Below are 19,965 nucleotides of genomic sequence, written 5' to 3'. Positions count from 1 at the left end.
TGTGCAACCATCAGAAGTCAGTGTGGTCATTTCCTAAGGAAGACATTCTCCAGTGATCATATCTGAGTTCCACTTTTGTTTGAGATGGTCTTTGATACTAGTGAGGTGAACCATTAAAGAAGTTATCTAAAGAGGGATTTCCCTGGTGGTGCAGTGGTTGAGAATCCGCCTGCCGATGCTGGGGACACGGGTTCTGTGCCCCGGTCCGGGAAGATCCCACATGCCGCAGAGCGGCTAGGCCTGTGAGCCGTGGCCGCTGAGCCTGTGCTCCGCAACGGGAGAAGCCACAACAGTGAGAGGCCCGCGTACCGCAGAAAAAAAAAAAAAAAAAAAAAGAAAGAAAGAAAAAAAAGACGTTATCTAAAGAAATCCAAATCAACACAAAATAGTTATACCTGAAAGATCTAGGTAATCTCTATTTTTTTCAATGCATCATTTTATTTTACTAGTTTAAATAAAACCCCTCTAATTTCATTCTCCTTCTAACCAAACAAAAACTGATTTCTAAATTGATCCCTCACGGCAGACCCATGTCATTTATGTAAAATGTAATGTTAATCATTGTGACAATATAGAATTCCTGCTAAAGGAGGTGAATTTTTTTCTAAGTAAAAGGCATTGTTCAAAGGTAATGATATGGCCATTAAGACTTTTTCTCCTTCCAAAAGGAAAAAAAAAATCAAATGATGAGTAGCTTGACATACAGATTTGCATACTTCGAACATCTGTCCACCCTAGATATGTTAAGGAATGTTCGGAGTGATTAAACTTGAATTTGTAGTCTGTGGAAAGAAAGGTAATCCTAGGTAGGTATCCCCTAGAATAGGTAATATATAAAGAATTAACAAACTAATGCACTATTGTGAAGCAATTATACTCCAATAAAGATGTTTAAAAAATTAATTAATTTTTTAAAAAAGAATTAACATTATGTATTTATATATAGTATAAATATTTATACATGTATATTTGTGTATATGTACAGACACACTTTAAAGCAGCTATAAATTATAGTAAAGCTCTGCTGGTGAATGCTTCCTTGGCATATCCATATTTTCTTTACTTATTATCATTTCTCTACTCACAACACTTATAGTTTTCCCCATATTTTGCTAATCAGATTAGCATTTATCATGAAATACTATTTCATGAATTTCTTTTTTAAAGTAAAACAATGAGAGTAAATTTAACCTAGGCCAACCAAATAAATAAACCCATCCTCAGAAAAAAGAAAAGTTCAAATGTACCTCGAAGATCAACTAGAATCTATTTATGTAACCCTGGGCAAGCTACTTGGACCTCTGTGAGTCTCTGCTCATCTGGAAAACGGGAGTGCGAGTCAAAACAACTGCTAAGATTTATTCTAAATCTAACAGTAGATGATTGGATTTTCCATTAAACCCCTAAAGTTTCACTAAGATTCTGTCTGCATCTCTGCTACTTCATACAATAAAAAGTATTATATTGTATAAGGAAAAACACCATGCTGAATGATAATCCACAGAGCAGCTAGCCACCATAGATATGTTAAAGTGTATAAACAGACACACTCCTCTCCAATACACACACACACACACACACACACACACACACACACACACACACACACTCAACATTATTAAAGGGCCCGTGTTGCTCAAACTTCAGCCATTTGAGTTTCATGTAGAATTTGAGTACCACCTAAATTTTTATTCACTCAAAAGTGGAATTTAAGTTATCTCTTTTTTTAAAATCAGACACACCCTAAGCAATCATGAGCTTGATTGTGTTAGCTTTATGCATTTTTTTCTAATAAAATTTAAAATAAATCCAGTCAATAAAATAAAACAAAATAAAGTAACATAAAATAAAATTCCTCCAAGTACCATCTAGAATTGGGTTATATACCTTCAGTGAAAAACATACTAAACTTTGGAAAATACCAGAGTAGCTTATAAAAAGAAAGATATACACACTGGTCTAGAATATAAGATTTTGTGTTACAGAGGAATCTATTATCGTAATATTTCCACTGCATTTATTAGGATAGAAAATCATCAACTGCTACATCCATTACCTTTCATTAGTTATAGAATCTGATTCCATACATTATTTTAAAAAGGGAAAAACAGGGTCACTGGTTAATGGGTAGAGTTTTCGTTTTACATATGAATTGGCATAAGTCCCACTCTCGTCATGCCAGGTGTTGATGCCAAATCTTTTGGAACCGTTTAGATCTGTGAACTGAGAACGGCATTTTCTGTGGACAACTGAATAAACATCATCTTGACAAGGATCACCCTATGCGGGGAGGGAGAAGGATAATATTAAATGACTGAAATATGTAAAAAGGAGTGATTTCCAAAAGTTGATCTTTAATGTGTTAGTTGTATTATGATCAAAGGTTAATTTTCAAACAATAGATTAATTTAATCTCTCAAATTACTAACACCTCTTATATTTGGCTATTGCATTTATAAGTACTTCTAATTCTGAAAGAAGAATCTAGTTCATGGCTGTTTTATTTATAAAATTAAAATTATAAATTATCATATATGTGAATTTTTCTAAACCATAAATATACAGCATAAAGAACCATTTAAATTGTATGACCATCTGCAAAAAGACAAAAACAATTACAATTTAACTACCATTCAATATCTTTTTTACTAATATGTTATAATCATTCCAAAGAATAATATCTTGGGTTATATTTTTAATAACTGCTATCAAGTCATACTTGCCAGTAAATGCCAAGCTGGAAGATTCATTCCTGTGAGAAATTTATATCAGTGTAACCCAGTATAATATTTAAGGTATTTATCCTTAGAGCAATTCATAAAAGCTTCTATAGTAATAAAACAAGACACCATCATTGACCATTTCCCAAAGGAAATATTGATTCTCTCAGATTACATCAAGGATAATGGTAGACAAGAAACATAAAGCCCTTGCACTGATTATCTAATTTCTGCTTCAAATTGGTACTAATTTTAAAGCACTAGGACAATATTGAAATTAAATCACCAAAACTATAAAACAATGAAAGAACACCAAAATAGTTCTAACCTTAGATTTGCTTTATTGAAAATAAATGAAAATTCTAACCATGTAATAATCATTATAGTGTCTTTATTTACTGAGTGCCTATTATGGGTTGAACACAGTAGTTGAGTATTTATAACTTTTAATCCACAACAGGCTCTGAAGTAAGAATTATTACTCCCACTTCACATATAAGACCATTTGCTTAAAATCTCAGGAGAGAATCTAAAGAATGCTACTGATTCAGCCAGGGCTTCAAGCTATCTACCTGTAAGACACATTATCCCACCAGTACCCTCATGAAATTCTTAATATTTAAGAGATAAAATATATAAACAATAAAATCCAAAAGCTGCATAATATCCATGTTACTTTCTATATAGTTTTGGGCTTTTGCTTTGCGTTGTTGGGGGTCTATTTCTTTGGGGTTTGTTTGTGGTCAGCTAGAGGCCCTTTAAGTGAGATTAGAGCATCGCTTGCCAAACTGCCCTCTAAGTAGGCAGCAGGATCTGCTGATTTCTACCCCAGTTGCAGTGGAACTGAGGACAGCTTCACATGCAAGGTCAGCGCCTTCCTTTAGCATCTCTCAGACAGAGTGGACAATATATTTTGATGTGATGAGTGACAAGAATAAATGTGATGTTTTAGGAAAAGTATTCCAGCCGCAGAAGGTACTAAAGACTGAAGGTGAAAAGGACCGGATTCCAGAACTATGATTAGAACTGGATCTCAACAACTCACATGTCATTAACTGATGGATGTATAAACAAAATGCGGTCTATTCACACAATGAAATATTATTTGGCAATAAAAGGAATAAAATACTGATAGTTGTATAGCATAGATGAACCTTGAAAACATTATGCGAGGTGAAAGAAACTAAGCCAAAAGACAGATTGTATGATTCCTTATATGAAATGTCCAAAATAGGCAAGTTCACAGAGACAGAAAGTAGTTTTGCCGGTGGGGGGGGATAGTGGGAGGGGAAGGAATGAGGAGTGACTATTAATGGGTGTGACTGGATCACGAGGCACCAAAGTATGTGGCTAAAGATTATTTGTGGGTTGTGTCTGTGAAAGTGTTTCCAGATGAAATTAGCATTTAAATTGATGGACTCAGTAGTTTGCCTTCCCCAATGTGGGTGGGCATCATCCAATATGTTGAGGGCCTGAACAGAAGAGAAAGACAGAGAAAGTAAGAATTGGCCCCTTCCTGCTTGATTGCTCAAGCTGAGACATTAATCTTTTCCTGCTCCTTGGTACTCCTGGTTCTCAAGCCTTCAAACTCGAAGTGAATTACATCACTGGCTTTCTGGGGTTTTCAGCTTCGGTTTTGTTTCTGTAGAGAAACCTAACTACTACAGTGGGTATGGGGTTTCTTTTGGGGGTGATGAAAATATACTGAAATTGACTGTGGTGATGATGGTATGACACTGGAGATACACTAAAAATCACTGAATTGTATGTTTTAAAAGGGTGAATTTTATGGCAGGTAAATTAAATCTCAGTAAAGCCATTATTTTTATTTTTATTTATTTATTTTGCGGTACGCGGGCCTCTCACCGTTGTGGCCTCTCCCGCTGCGGAGCACAGGCTCCGGACGCACAGGCTCAGCAGCCCTGGCTCACGGGCCCAGCTGCTCCAAGGCACGTGGGATCCTCCCAGACCGGGGCACGAACCCGTGTCCCCTGCATCGGTAGGCGGGCTCTCAACCACTGCGCCACCAGGGAAGCCCAAAGCCATTATTTTTAAAAAGTGGTAAGTAGGGGTGTGCAATTCTGAAGTTAGGAAAACTAATTAAGAGAATGTTTGTTGCCTGTTAACACATAAAACTGAGTGCCTCCCATTATCAGAGATGTATTGGTAAACCAGCTCCCCCCACCAAAACAAAAAATCCCACACAACGGATTTGTAATATTTGACAATTTCTGTGGTATAAATACTCCTGCCGTGGTTGACTTTAAGCTACCACGTGAAGTCAGTAGTGAACATTGAGTTGGGAACACATGAGCATGCTCATCTCATGCAAACTTTAAGAGGTGACACCAGCTCACCCTGAATCCACTTCTCCCATTTCGCATTGTGTAGTAGCCATGCAGTTTGAGTAGATTAACCCCCCTCCCGGTCTACCGGCAGAACCTAATTGGCCTAAGACAATAAAGACAATCTCATTCCACTCGCAAAGACAGTGATTGGTTCAGTGTTAGGCACGTGACTTGAGTTTGTCCAAACAGCTTAAAGCCTGAGATTTTGTTCAAGGGTTTGGGGGAAAAACATTCTTTTTCCACTATTGGACATAAGTAAGGAAGCATCTAGCCCAGGTTGCTGTTGGCAGCCTGCCTACAATCAGTATAGCATGAAACCAACACCATAAAAGGCAGGTTTGAGAGTCTGTAAAAAGTATGATGACATTGCCGTATCAATCCTTTCCTGAAGTCAGACTTTTCAAAAAACTATGAGCCAATAAATTAGGTTTTTGCACAACCTACTAAAAGCATCCTAATATATCCTGAATAATCTGCAATATTGAAACACCGAGGTTCTGAGAGCTAGAGCAAGGAAATGGAGCAAAAACAAGGGAGCAGCTGGGCATATATAAAAAAGTAGGAGTCAAGGCAAGCAGTAAATTTATGCCTAACCATATACTCAGGAATTAGAAGGATGCAAACATGGAATAGGTGAATAAAGAAGGTTTTCAAAAATAAGAACAAACTATTAGGAACCAGGAGGGTATAATTATTATAAGGAAGCAGAACAAAGTATGTTTTCCAAAGTTTAATACAAAAGGCACAAAACAGAATAGAAAAAAGCAGCTTCACCAAGAAGGTCCTACCTCAAAGGACCTTTATACTGACTGCAGTTCATACCCAAGGCTAAATTGAGATGGTGGGAGTTTTGGACAAGTGAGTAATTTGGTGTACCTCTCAAACCAAGTATACAGGGAGGGCGTAATCAATTCAAAATTATTAGTAGTTCTCCCTTTTTGGTGTGTGTAACCATCCATTTTCCCAAGGGGAGATCAAAATTTGTTTTAGAAAAAAAAATGGCAACCAAAAAGCAAAGTAATATCACCTTCTAATGCAAAATAGGGTTTTTCCGAAAGACAACAGCCTCGCAATACAGTTCACAGTCTTGAGGATTTTAGAATATCAATGACCATACCTGGAAGACTCAGATCATAGATTTCTCCAGGCATGTAGAGAAAACATCCTTTGCCATGAAGGCTTAAACAAGAGTTGGAATGGAGAGTAGGAAGATAGGGAAGAAGTCTGGGGCATTGTAGGAAGACAAAAATAAGGGAAAAGTAAAGCAGGACAGCAGAAATAGTCGATGCATTTCCCAATTTTCCCATCCGTAGACTTAAATCAGAGTCTCATTGACATAGACAGAGTCTCATTGACGTGGACAGAGGGAAGTGCACTGGATAAATGAGAATAATGGCACAAAGGTATAAGGGGTCTCCTGGCCCCCCATCTCTCATGAGAACTCAGAACAGACCACCACTCAGGCTGTTCTTTCACTTGCCTGGGGCACAGCCAAACCCAAACTGGCGGAACAGCATGGTCAGGCAGAGAGGGAGGCTCTGAGAATCATCAATTCTGAACCACGTTTGTATCCTTTGGCATAAACAAGACCCTAAAGTAGTTGTAAGTCTGCAGAGGCAGTTCAACTGTTAGCTGCAGAGCTGAGCATTGGAGCTAGGTACTGAATGGGAGTCACAGAAGGCTTCTGTGGGGTCCACAGTATCTATGGAAGTGGAAATGAGGCTGAGTCATCTCAAACATGCCATCTCAAACATTTCAAACATGCCATGAGGGCTCCAACCAAGCCCAGAGCAAAAGAGTGAGAAATAGAAAAAGACTGACAGTTAACAACAGCCACAGACTATAGCCACTTACGCTGGCAAGGGAAAGAGCAACAAGCTGGACTTGAGATATCATCCCAGAGACCAGAACAGGCAGAGACCACCACACAGAAAATGCTGCTCTTCCCCTCTGGCATCAGGATGCTAAGTTGCATCCCTCTTTCCATATACCCGGATGCCATCTCAGGGAAAGATACAGTTGCTATTGCTGCATAACTGGCCAACCCACACATAGCAATGTAAAACAGTAGTCATTTCCAGATTCTTTGGGTCAGGAATTTGGAAAGGTACAGCAGAGCCATCTTATTGCTTCACAATGTCTGAGGCCTCAGCTGGGAAGACTTGAAAGCTGAGAGTGATTTAAGTGCTGGGGTTGGAAACATCTCTCATTCCAACTGGTAGTTGATGCTGGCTATCTGCTGGGACTTTAGCTAGGACTGTTGATGGAACAACTGTACAACAATTCCTTGTGCCTGCATGGGGTTCCTCACAGCATGGTGACTGGGTTCTGAGAATAAGGATGGCAAAAAGAGAACCAGGAGGAAGTTCGTTACTTTTAATCAACCACTCCGGAAATCACATAGCATCACTTCCATCATAGTCACAGTTCACCCAAATTCTAGGGGAGGTAACATGGACTCTGCCTCTCAATGTGAAGAGTGTCAAAATCACATTGTAAGAGCATGTGCGATGCCAGCACATGTTGCAACCATTTTGGGAAAATAACAATCTGCCACAGGGAGAAAAGTAGGGTGTGTTGGGATTCCTAAGACCACCCCTAGATTCAGTGACTTGCCAGGAGGGCTCATAAAACTCAATATATAATTGTACTTGTGGCTACGATTGATTACAGCAAGTTGATTCAAAGCAAAGTCAGCAAAGGTAAAAGGCACATGGGCTAAAGTCCAGAAGAAAACAGGTACGAAATTCTGAGACCAAAAGCCCCCCTTCAGTGAGTCACGCAAGATGCACTTAATTCCCCCAGCCATGTGTTGTGAAATGCTATCTACTAGGGAAGCTCATCAGAGACTCCAAGCCCAAGATTTTTCTTGGGGGCCGGTCACATAGGCACCCTCTGCCTAGCACATACTAAAATTCCAGACTCACAGAAGGAAAACAGGTGTTCAACATAAACCACATTGTCTGTGCAAACAGTTTAGACACAGTGAGCTACTCTTATTCAAGAATTCTTATCTCTAGATGCCAACCAAAGGCCAACCTTGTAAGCAGGACTTGTAACAGATAACTATCTCAGATCTGCTTTTCTACACATAGGGGATGGGAGAGGATCTCTGAGAAAGTGAGAGTTTTTTCAAGGAAGGTTAAATATCTCCTATACAAACTATTTAAATTATGGAATCAGACTAAGCTTTAAAAGTACTGAAGAGTTAGTGTTTTCCCACTGGTTATGGGCTCGGGAAGAGGGCCAGTTATCAGTTAGACATACTTCCTCTACATATGTGAGTTGCAGACAGTCGTTATAGTTTCAACACCCTAACATAATATTTAAATGTTTATTCAACAACTATTTAGTGGGGGTGGGAAGAAGTATTTAGAATTTGTGTATAGAAAGAGATTTGTGAATTATCACACATTATTGGCTGATCCACTATTCTGGGGCCACACAGACCCTGAGTTCTGACAAAGTTCACTTAAGATAGGACAATCACTGCAAGTTTTTTCTGAGTCCTCCAGATAGATGAGGGTAACTGAAAGCATTTATCTGAAGTGTGGAATAGGTGGGCATCAGAGCACAACAGCTTAAGAGAAGCTGGACTAGAGGAGACATTTCACAGAAAGAATTTAGAGGACTTACCAGCCTAACTGGGGATAGAGAACCAGAGATGTTCCATAGCTTCAAACCCAGATGTCTGAGAGAGTTCTAACACCGCTAAAAAGAATAAAAAAGACATGGAGATGGAGAGGACTTGTTTAAGGAGGGAAATGATGAGTCACTTCTCAGACATTTTTAATTAGAGATGACATCAGTACAAAATGTTTACTTTAAAGGCACTGTTGTGGGACAGATGGCCTGGAGAGAAGTCAGTGCCCTGTGCACAGCAGTGATCATTGGCTGGGCAAATAGCTATAAAGAACTTTACTAGGATCATGGATTATATTTGAATATGGACTGTGGCTTAAATAATTATACTGTATCAATTTTCCCCTAGGTTGAAAACTTTACCATAGCTATGCGTCTTTGTTATTAAGAAATACAGAGGGGAGCGAGAAGATGGCGGAAGAGTAAGACGCGGGGATCACCTTCCTCCTCACAGATACATCAGAAATACATCTACACGTGAAACTTCTCTTGTAAAACACCCACCGAACGCTGGCAGAAGACCTCAGACCTCCCCAAAGGCAAGAAACTCCCCCACGGACCTGGGCAGGGCAAAAGAAAAAAGAATAAACAGAGACAAAAGAATAGGGAAGGGACCTGCACCAGTGGGAGGGAGCCGTGAAGGAGGAAAGGTTCCCACACACTAGAAGCCCCTTCGCGGGCGGAGACTGCGGATGGCGGAGTGGGGGGGAGCTCCGGAGCCGCAGAGGAGAGCGCAGCAACAGGGTGTGGAGGGCAAAGCGGAGAGATTCCTTAGAGGATCGGTGCCGACCAGCACTCACCAGCCCGAGAGGCTCGTCCGCTCAGCCGCTGGGGAGGGCGGGGCTGGGAGCTGAGCCTCAGGCTTCAGTCGGATTCCAGGGAAAGGTCTGGAGTTGGCAGAGTGAAAACAGCCTGAAGGGGTTAGTGCACCACAGCTAGCCGGGAGGGAGTCCAGTTGAAGTCTGGAGCTGCCGAAGAGGCAAGAGACCTTTTCTTCCCTCTTTGCCTCCTGGTGCGCGAGGAGAGGGGTTTAATCGCGCTGCTTAAAGGAGCTCCAGAAACGGGCGCGGAGCTACCGAAGAGACAAGAGACTTTTTCTTGCCTCTTCGCTTCCTGGGGCGTGAGGAGAGGGGATTAAGGGCACCACGTAAAGGAGCTCCAGAAACGGGCGCGAGCCGCGGCTGTCGGCACGGACACTAGAGACGGGTGTGGGACGCTAAGTTTGCTGCTGCCGCCACCAAGAGGCCTGTGTGTGAGCACAGGTCACTCTCCACACCGCCCCTCCTGGGAGCCCACACAGCCCGCCACTGCCGGGGTCCCGGGATCCAGGGAGAGCTTCCCCGGGAGAACGCGCGGCGCGCCTCCGGCCGGTGCAGCATCACACCAGCCTCTGACGTCGCAGACTCACCCAGCCTCTGTTCCCCTCCCTCCCCCTGGCCTGAGTGAGCCAGGGACCACGAATCAGCTGCTCCTTTAACCCCGTCCTGTCTGAGCGAAGGGCAGATGCCCTCGGACGACCTACGCGCAGAGGCGGGGCCAAAGCCAAAGCTGAACCCCAGGAGCTGTGCGAACAAAGAGAGGGGGAGGTCTCTCCCAGCAACCTCAGAAGCAGAGGGTTAAAGCTCCACAGTCAACTTGAAGTGCCCTGCATCTGTGGAAAACCTGAATAGACAGCGAAATACCCCAAGTTGAGGAGGTGGACTTTGGGAGCAAGATATACTATTATTTTCCCCTTTTTTCTTTTTGTGAGTGTGTATGTGTGTGCTGCTGTGTGAGATTTTGTCTGTATAGCTTTGTTTTCACCATTTGTCCTAGGGTTAGACCGACCAGGGTTTTTTTGGTTTTTTTTTTTTTCTTTAATAGAAATTTTTCTTCTTAATAATTATTTTTTATTTTAATAACTGTATTTTACCCTACTTTATTTTGTCTTCTCCCTTTCTTTCTTCCTTTCTTCCCTCCTTTCTTTCCTACTTCCCTCCTTCCTTCCTTCCTCCCTTCCTTCCCTTATTCCATCCTTCCTTCCTCCCTTCCTTTCTTCCTTCCTTCCCCCCCTTCCTCCTTCCTTCATTTCTTGCCTTTCTATTTTTTTCTCCCTTTTATTTTGAGCCGTGTGGATTAAAGGCTCTTGGCACTCCAGCCAGGTGTCAAGGCTGTGTCTCTGAGGTGGGAGAACCAACCTCAGGACACTGGTCCACAAGAGACCTCTCAACTCCACGTAATATCAAATGGCGAAAATCTCCCAGAGACCTCCATCTCAACACCAAGACGCAACTTCACTCAAGGACCAGCAACGAACAGTGCTGAACACCCTATACCCAACAAAGAGCAAGACAGGTCTACAGCCCCATCCATTAGCAGAGAGGCTGCCTAAAATCATAATAAGGCTACCAACATCCCCATACACACCACCAGACGTGGACCTGCCCACCAGAAAGACAAGATCCAGCCTCATCCACCAGAACACAGGCACTAGTCCCCCCAACCAGGAAACCTGCCCAACCCACTGAACCAACCTCAGCCACTGGGGACAGCCACCAAAAACAGAGAGAACTACGAACCTGCAGCCTGCAAAAAGGAGACCCAAACACAGTAAGATAAGCAAAATGAGAAGACAGAAAAACACACAGCAGATGAAGGAGCAAGATAAAAACACACCAGACCTAACAAATGAAGAGGTAATAGCCATTCTACCTGAAAAGGAATTCAGAATAATGATAGTAAAGATGGTTCAAAATCTTGGAAATAGAATAGACAAATTGCAAGATACAGTTAACAAGGACCTAGAAGAAATAAAGAGGAAGCAAGTAACGATGAGCAACACAATAAACGAAATGAAAAATACTCTAGATGGGATCAATAGCAGAATAACTGAGGCAGAAAGACGGATAAGTGACCTGGAAGATAAAATAGTAGAAATAACTACTGCAGAGCAGAAGAAAGAAAAAAGAATGAAAAGAACTGAGGACAGTCTCAGAGACCTCTGGGACAACATTAAACGCACCAACATTCAAATCATAGGGGTCCCAGAAGAAGAAGAGAAAAAGAAAGGGACTGAGAAAATATTTGAAGAGATTATAGTTGAAAACTTCCCTAATATAGGAAAGGAAATAGTCTATCAAGTCCAGGAAGCACAGAGAGTCCCATACAGGATAAACCCAAGGATAAACACGCCAAGACACATATTAATCAAACTGTCAAAAATTAAATACAAAGAAAACATATTAAAAGCAGCAAAGGAAAAACAACAAATAACACACAAGGGAATCCCCATAAGGTTAACATCTGATCTTTCAGCAGAAACTCTACAAGCCAGAAGGGAGTGGCAGGACATATTTAAAGTGATGAAGGAAAAAAACCTACAACCAAGATTACTCTACCCAGCAAGGATCTCATTCAGATTTGATGGAGAAATTAAAACCTTTACAGACAAGCAGAAGCTGAGAGAGTTCAGCACCACCAAACCAGCTTTACAACAAATGCTAAAGGAACTTCTCTAAGCAAGAAACACAAGAGAAGGAAAAGACCTACAAGAACAACCTGAAACAATTAAGTAAATGGTAATAGGAACACACATATCAATAATTACCTTAAATGTAAATGGATTCAATACTCCCACCAAAAGACACAGACTGGCTGAATGGATATAAAAACAGGACCCATATATATGCTGTCTACAAGAGACCCACTTCAGACCTAGGGACACTTACAGACTGAAAGTGAGGGGATGGAAAAAGATATTCCATGCAAATGGAAATCAGAAGAAAGCTGGAGTAGCAATTCTCATATCAGACAAAATAGACTTTAAAATAAAAACTATTACGAGAGACAAAGAAGGACACTACATAATGATCAAGGGATCGATCCATGAAGAAGATATAACAATTGTAACTATTTATGCACCCAACATAGGAGCACCTCAATACATAAGGCAAATACTAACAGCCATAAAAGGGGAAATCGACAGTAACACAATCATAGTAGGGGACTTTAACACCCCACTGTCACCAATGGACAGATCATCCAAAATGAAAATAAATAAGGAAACACAAGCTTTAAATGATACATTATACAAGATGGATTTAATTGATATTTATAGGACATTCCATCCAAAAACAACAGAATACACATTTTTCTCAAGTGCTCATGGAACATTCTCCAGGATAGATCATATCTTGGGTCACAAATCTAGCCTTGGCAAATTTAAGAAAATTGAAATCGTATCAAGTATCTTTTCTGACCACAACGCTATGAGACTAGATATCAATTACAGGAAGAGATCTGTAAAAAATACAAACACATGGAGGCTAAACAATACACTACTTAATAACGAAGTGATCACTGAAGAAATCAAAGAGGAAATCAAAAAGTACTTAGAAACAAATGACAATGGAGACACGACGACCCAAAACCTATGGGATACAGCAAAAGCAGTTCTAAGAGGGAAGTTTATAGCAATACAATCCTACCTTAAGAAACAGGAAACATCTCGAATAAACAACCTAACTTTGCACCTAAAGCAATTAGAGAAGGAAGAACAAAAAAACCCCAAATTTAGCAGAAGGAAAGAAATCATAAAGATCAGATCAGAAATAAATGAAAAAGAAATGAAGGAAACAATAGCAAAGATCAATAAAAGTAAAAGCTGGTTCTTTGAGAAGATAAATAAAATTGATAAACCATTAGCCAGACTCATCAAGAAAAAAAGGAAGACTCAAATCAATAGAATTAGAAATGAAAAAGGAGATGTAACAACTGACACTACAGAAATACAAAAGATTATTAGAGATTACTACAAGCAACTCTATGCCAATAAAATGGACAACCTGGAAGAAATGGACAAATTCTTAGAAATGCACAACCTGCCAAGACTGAACCAGGAAGAAACAGAAAATATGAACAGACCAATCACAAGCACTGAAAATGAAACTGGGATTAAAAATCTTCCAACAAACAAAAGACCAGGACCAGATGGATTCACAGGAGAATTCTATCAAACATTTAGAGAAGAGCTAACACCTATCCTTCTCAAACTCTTCCAAAACATAGCAGAGGGGAGGAACACTCCCAAACTCATTCTATGAGGCCACCATCACCCTGATACCAAAACCAGACAAAGAAGTCACAAAGAAAGAAAACTACAGGCCAATATCACTGATGAACATAGATGCAAAAATCCTCAACAAAATATTAGCAAACAGAATCCAACAGCACATTAAAAGGATCATACACCATGATCAAGTGGGGTTTATGCCAGGAATGCAAGGATTCTTCAATATACGCAAATCAATCAACATGATACACCATATCAACAAACTGAAGGAGAAAAACCATATGATCATCTCAATAGATGCAGAGAAAGCTTTTGACAAAATTCAACACCCATTTATGATAAAAACCCTGCAGAACGTAGGCATAGAGGGAACTTTCCTCAACATAATAAAGGCCATATATGACAAACCCACAGCCAGCATTGTTCTCAATGGTGAAAAACTGAAACCATTTCCACTAAGATCAGGAACAAGACAAGGTTGCCCACTCTCACCACTCTTATTCAACCTAGTTTTGGAAGTTCTAGCCACAGCAATCAGAGAAAATAAAGAAAAAAAAGAATCCAAATAGGTAAAGAAGAAGTAAAGCTGTCACTGTTTGCAGATGACATGATACTATACATAGAGAATACTAAGGATGCTACCAGAAAACTACTAGAACTAATCAATGCATTTGGTAAAGTAGTAGGATACAAAATTAATGCACAGAAATCTCTGGCATTCTTATACACTAATGATGAAAAATCTGAGAGGGAAATTAAGAAAACACTCCCATTTACCATTGCAACAAAAAGAATAAAATATCTAGGAATAAACCTACCTAAGGAGACAAAAGACTTGTATGCAGAAAACTATAAGACACTGATGAAAGAAATTAAAGATGATACAAATAGGTGGAGAATTATACCATGTTCTTGGATTGGAAGAATCAACATTGTGAAAATGACTCTATTACCCAAAGCAATCTACAGATTCAATGCAATCCCTATCAAATTACCACTGGCATTTTTTACAGAACTAGAACAAAAAATTTCATGATTTGTATGGAAACAAAAAAGACCCTGAATAGCCAAAGCAATCTTGAGAACAAAAAATGGAACTGGAGGAATCAGGCTCCCTGACTTCAGACTATACTACAAGGCCACAGTAATCAAGACAGTATGGTACTGGCACAAAAACAGAAATATAGATCAATGGAACAGGATAGAAAGCCCAGAGATAAACCCACACACATATGGTCACCTTATCTTTGATAAAGGAGGGAAGGATATACAGTGGAGAAAAGACAGCCTCTTCAATAAGTGGTGCTGGGAAAACTGGACAGCTACCTGTAGAAGTATGAAATTAGAACACTCCCTAACACCACACACAAAAATAAACTCAAAATGGGCTAAAGACCTAAATGTAAGGCCAGACACTATCAAACTCTTAGAGGAAAACATAGGCAGAACACTCTATGACATAAACCACAGCAAGATCCTTTTTGACCCATCTCCTAGAGAAATGGAAATAAAAACAAAAATAAACAAATGGGATCTATGAAACTTAAAAGCATTTGCACAGCAAAGGATACCATAAACAAGACCAAAAGACAACCCTCAGAATGGGAGAAAATAGTTGCAAATGAAGCAATTGACAAAGGATTAATATCCAAAATTTATAAGCAACTCATGCAGCTCAATAACAAAAAAACAAACAACCCAATCCAAAAATGGGCAGAAGAACTAAATAGACATTTCTCCAAAGAAGATATACAGATTGCCAACAAACACATGAAAGAATGCTCAACATCATTAATCATTAGAGAAATGCAAATCAAAACTACAATGAAATATCACCTCACACCGGTCAGATTGGCCGTCATCAAAAACTCTAGAAACAATAAATGCTGGAGAGGGTGTGGAGAAAAGGGAACCCTCTTGCACTGCTGGTGGGAATGTAAATTGATACAGCCACTATGGAGAACAGTATGGAGGTTCCTTAAAAAACTACAAATAGAACTACCATATGACCCCGCAATCCCACTACTAGGCATATACCCTGAGAAAACCATAATTCAAAAATAGTCATGTACCAAAATGTTTATTGCAGCTCTATTTACGATAGCCAGGACATGGAAGCAACCTAAGTGCCCATCAACAGATGAATGAATAAAGAAGATGTGGCACATATATACAATGGAATATTACTCAGCCATAAAAAGAAATGAAACTGAGTTATTTGTAATGAGGTGGATAGACCTGGAGTCTGTCATACAGAGTGAAGTAAGTCAGAAGGAGAAAAACAAATACCGTATGCTAACACATATATATGGAATCTAAGGGAAAAAAATGTCATGAAGAGATTAGTGGTAGGACTGGAATAAAACACAGACCTACTAGAGCATGGACTTGAGGATATGGGGAGGGGGAAGAGTAAGCTGTGACGAAGTGAGAGAGTGGCAGGGACATATATACACTACCAAATGTAAATTAGATAGCTAGTGGGAAGCTGCTGCATAGCACAGGGAGTTCACCTCTGTGCTTTGTGACCACCTAGAGGGGTGGGATAGGGAGGGTGGGCGGGAGGGAGATGCAAGAGGGAAGAGATATGGGAACATATGTATATGTATAACTGATTCACTTTGTTGTAAAGGAGAAACTAACACACTATTGTAAAACAGTTATACTCAAATAAATACGTTTTTAAAAAAAAAAGAAATACACATTGAACTGTTCAGAGGTAAAGGGGCACAAAGTCTCCAGCCTATTCTCAAATGGTAAACAATTGCTGACTCTAGGTAAAGATTATATGGGAGCTCCTCTTGCTAGTCTTGTAACTTTCCTGTAAGTTTGAAATTATATAAAAATAAGTTACCCCCAAAAAGTGATGGTTATAGAGCCATGGGAGTGGATGAATTCTCTGAGATTATGTAAAATGAGAGGAGCAGGGTTTTAGGACCCAAATCTTTGGGACATTCATGGCTGGGTTCATAAAGAAGCCATGAAAGAGAAGAAAAGGTATGGAGAGAGTGTTGTAATATCATAAATTCTGAGGAAAGGGAGGGCAAAGAATGCTGTGGTAGCCAACAACTGCTCACTTCCAAAGAAGCATCATAGAGGTCAAGACCTGACAAAACACAACCAACAGTAAGAATCAATCTCTTTTCACCTTTGAGTGTGCTGTTTCAGAGAAGGGTTGAGGAAGTTGAATGAAACATCCTGATAGAAGATGGAAAAAAGTGTCAGAGAAAAGAATGCTAAGGGCAAACAGGCCCTGTAGAAACAGGAACCACTAAAGACCCAGCAAGACAATCACTCTAGGGAAAATCTGCATTAAGGTTAATAAAGCTTTCTTCTTCCTTTTCTTCTTTCTCTTCCTTCCTCTTTTTAACAGATCATAGAAAGACAGGTTAGGATATTAAAGAAGGGTCCTCTTGAGTCCCCAGTCAAACTTCCCTCATTGTGAAAGACAAATAGAACACAGTTTTACCACTTATATCAGTAAAATGCATCAGTGTATCTTTAAGTGATGGGTATCCAATTCTTAGATTCCTACCCCCTTCCCACCCTCATTCCCATAGCCTCTAAGCATCAATATCTCCCAAACCTTTTTTTTTTAGAATAAGATGACATTGCTGTTTCTTAGACAACCATATACCCAGTCCTTACCCATTTTTTCCCAATCTTCCAAGGGGTTGTTCTGTGGTTACACTTATTCTTATTTGATTTCATCCTTTTTCTTTAGGACCTTTTATTTTTCATAGTTTTATTTTTCAAGGTTATTTTCAGGTTTAGGCCTGCCTTCTGGAACATCAGTAACTCTGCCTAATTTAATATTACAAGATAATTTGAAAGCACAGTCTCAATTCCTTCATCTAGATAGCTCATCCATAAAACTACATAATGGGTTACGTTTCCTGGCCAAATCAGTCACTGCAAACTAACCTTGTGTCCACCATTATAGATAGCTATTAGCCACCTGGCATTCATACAGCAAAGATCATTCTTCCCTAGCATGCCTATAAGTATCCTCATTTGGTGTACTCCATTTACTCTTAAAAAGGTATTGAGGCAACAAGCTTATTTATTTGAATGTCACATTGGATGGAATGAAAATAGATATTAAAGTAGATTGCTGTGATGTTTTGTTTGATTATTTTCAGTATACATTATGTACAAAATTCTTCCCCACTTACATGCACTTGACTGAAGACCCACCTTCTCCTAGTAAGTTTGTCTTCTAAGCACACATGCAGAGTGATGTGGGAAGAAAAGAATAATTACCGTACAGCCAAAATTACTTTACTAATCCTGGGAATCACATGGGATAGGCATCTTAGACAGATCCCTTCGTTCATTTCCCTACACTACTTTTAAAATTATTTCATTCCTATTGGATATTTTTTCTCCCAGTGATTGAATTATAGATAAGAGTAATGGGCAAATGCAGCTATAAAGAACATGTAATTAGTTGGGTATATTATTGTTACCTATTTAAGAAACCTTTACTATCTCTTTTTATTTGATAAAATTTTGCAAAGAAGAAGCATTTGTAAGAAATACAGGTATTCAACTAAAGAAAAATAGTTATGGGAAATGCAAGGAAGTGTAGGCTGTGAATGTAAGTATAAACAGCTATATCATTAATGAGTCTGGTCATCACAAAGAAAAATATGGAGATCTACATGAACAATCACATCACAAAATAAGCTGACTTTTTTTTTTAAACATACAGATTTTTACATGTATGTAAAGGAAAACCCAAAGATGTGGTTAAGTGGGTCTCCGAGGAACCCTGGTTCTTTTTTTTTTAATATAAATTTATTTAATTTATTTTTTTATTTCTGGCTGCGTTGGGTCTTCATTGTGGTGCGCGGGCTTCCCATTGCAGTGGCTTCTCTTATTGAAGAGCACGGCATGCAGGCTTCAGTAGTTATTGTGTGTGGGCTCACTCGTTGTGGCACGCGGGCTCTAGAGCGCAGACTCAGTAGTTGTGGCGCACGGGCTTAGTTGCTCCGTGGCATGTGGGATCTTCCCGGACCAGGGCTCGAACCCGTGTCTCCTGCATTGGCAGGTGGATTCTTAACCACTGCACCACCAGGGAAGCCCCTAAGCTGACTTTTAAAGACTAATATAATTCAAACTTTAGTAATGGCCAGCATCAAAAACTAAGCAATACACTATTAAACCTTAGTTACTGACATGTTTTTCTTTCTTATGCACAAATTTTGATTGTTACTATCATTTTAATATAAAAAATAAACATCATCTTTCTTATTCCTCAGTCTACATTCTATGAGGACACTTGCCACTGTTTTATATTTATAGTGGTGTGGTTAGATATAAATTTGAGGCCCAGTGTTCTTGATTTTTCAATTCTTTTTTTTTCTTCTCTACAAAAGTCAAATATGCTCACTGTAGAAATTTAAAGATAATCAAAAGGAGGAAAATAAAATCTCCCAGAATCCGAAGTTCCCTGAAGTAGAACTGAGCTTTTATGACTTGACCCAGAAACAAAAGGAGGTCATGGTTACTTAACTTCAGAAAGCAACATAAGATGAAGGTATACTATCAGAGGAAACAGGGTTCTTTCCACTAAAAGGACACAATGCTAAAAAATACTTGGGGATCTGAGTTTCCTGAGAATCAAAACCCCAAATTTCTCAGCCGTTGGTGATACATGAGGTGAGCAGGAGTTAAAATATTTATTTTTTAATTTTCAAGTAGACTTGAATTAAATGTCTGCCAAGGTACTTATTCAAAAAGATTACTTGGTCATAAATAAATAACTATTAGGTTGAGAAAGGATCAATGAGAATCAAATCAAATCATAGAATTTGAGAGCCAGAGAACTCATAAAGATCTTTCTGTCTATATCAGTGAGAGTTCTCCAGAGAATCAGAACCAATAAGAGACAGATAGAAAGAGAGCATAGAGAGATATGATAGACTATCTACCTATCTTATCTATCTCTCTATCTTATCTATGTATCTATCTATCTCTGGGGAAGCCCTGTGGAGCTATATGAGCAGCAGCCAGCAGATCCTAAGGTTGAAGTTAGGGCCTAGGAAATGCGGTCCCTTAGTGCTGGCAGAATGCCATGAGACTCAGATTCAGAACTGTTTGCCTATAAACTACAAAATCATGCCTATATGTATACATATAAGGTCAGCACACATATGTGCAACACACATTGAATTTAGGTGGAGGCATGAATTTAGGTGGA

The 19,965-nt window shown here is 39.5% G+C and overlaps 1 protein-coding gene across 2 annotated transcripts in view; it reads right to left on the bottom strand.

Moving 5' to 3' along the window:
* Positions 1–2,051: 2,051 nt before the first annotated feature.
* Positions 2,052–19,965, bottom strand: part of CFAP95 (cilia and flagella associated protein 95) — a 133,166-nt gene continuing 115,252 nt past the window's right edge. For both annotated transcript variants that reach the window (XM_067039556.1, XM_059072757.2), the window contains one exon: positions 2,052–2,280. In XM_067039556.1, coding sequence (XP_066895657.1) covers positions 2,089–2,280 — 192 coding nt within the window. In that variant the 3' untranslated portion in view covers positions 2,052–2,088. The remainder of the gene's footprint in view (positions 2,281–19,965) is intronic.

This window comes from Kogia breviceps, chromosome 8 (genome assembly GCF_026419965.1).
Source record: "Kogia breviceps isolate mKogBre1 chromosome 8, mKogBre1 haplotype 1, whole genome shotgun sequence".
NCBI classification, from domain to species: Eukaryota; Metazoa; Chordata; class Mammalia; order Artiodactyla; family Physeteridae; genus Kogia; species Kogia breviceps.
The sequence above is the reverse complement of the archived record's forward strand: the minus strand, read 5'-3'. Positions and strand labels throughout refer to the sequence as shown.